This window comes from Priapulus caudatus, unplaced genomic scaffold (genome assembly GCF_000485595.1).
Source record: "Priapulus caudatus unplaced genomic scaffold, Priapulus_caudatus-5.0.1 Scaffold226, whole genome shotgun sequence".
Classification (NCBI taxonomy): domain Eukaryota; kingdom Metazoa; phylum Priapulida; class Priapulimorpha; order Priapulimorphida; family Priapulidae; genus Priapulus; species Priapulus caudatus.
The window spans coordinates 27,120-27,748 of NW_014577287.1; the positions used below are offsets into that span (position 1 = coordinate 27,120).

Here is a 629-nt window from a genome sequence, read left to right on the forward strand (position 1 = left end):
TCTCTCTCTCTCTCTCTCTCTCTCTCTCTCTCTCTCTCTCTCTCTCTCTCTCTCTCTCTCTCTCTCTCTATTTCTATCTAGCGCGCGCATATTTGATATCGATGAATGTTGCTGGGCGGTAATTGTAAACACATCTTACTTGTTGAATTAAATTACCTAGTGAAACGGTAGCACTCAATTAATTATAGTTAATTGGCTTAACATCGTCATACTATGAATCGTCGGATGTCACTCAGCTTCTCTAATGAAACTGTGTCGTTTAAGATATTATGTATTATATACAGTTCGTACATAATTCACTAGTTACTAGTACGTATGTGCAGAATCTCACACGACGAGCAATTTTTTCCTGAAACGAAGTTTATCCAAATATATTCATTTAGATTATACGCCTCAGTCTGCCAAATTTACGTTTATGCGTTTTACTCTACGCCTTTTAACTCACGATTAGGCCCGACTAGATATAGCGTCCACTCTTCTCGAAAGACACTGTCTATGAACTTACCATTATGCTTGGGTTGGTTGGTTTCTAAGCGTGGCTTACTGGCGGTCTGTCTGTTGTGTTGAAGCACCGACACCTCAGGACGCAGATCCAGCAAGTGCTACAACCGCATCCCGAGCGCCAAGAT

At 41.2% G+C, this 629-nt stretch overlaps 1 protein-coding gene across 1 annotated transcript in view; it reads right to left on the reverse strand.

The window, feature by feature from the left end:
• LOC106807631 (myosin regulatory light chain sqh-like) overlaps window positions 1–629 on the reverse strand; it is a 7,945-nt gene extending 7,316 nt beyond the window's left edge. The window contains exon 1 of the mRNA XM_014810041.1: window positions 506–629. Coding sequence (XP_014665527.1) covers window positions 506–508 — 3 coding nt within the window. The 5' untranslated portion in view covers window positions 509–629. The remainder of the gene's footprint in view (window positions 1–505) is intronic.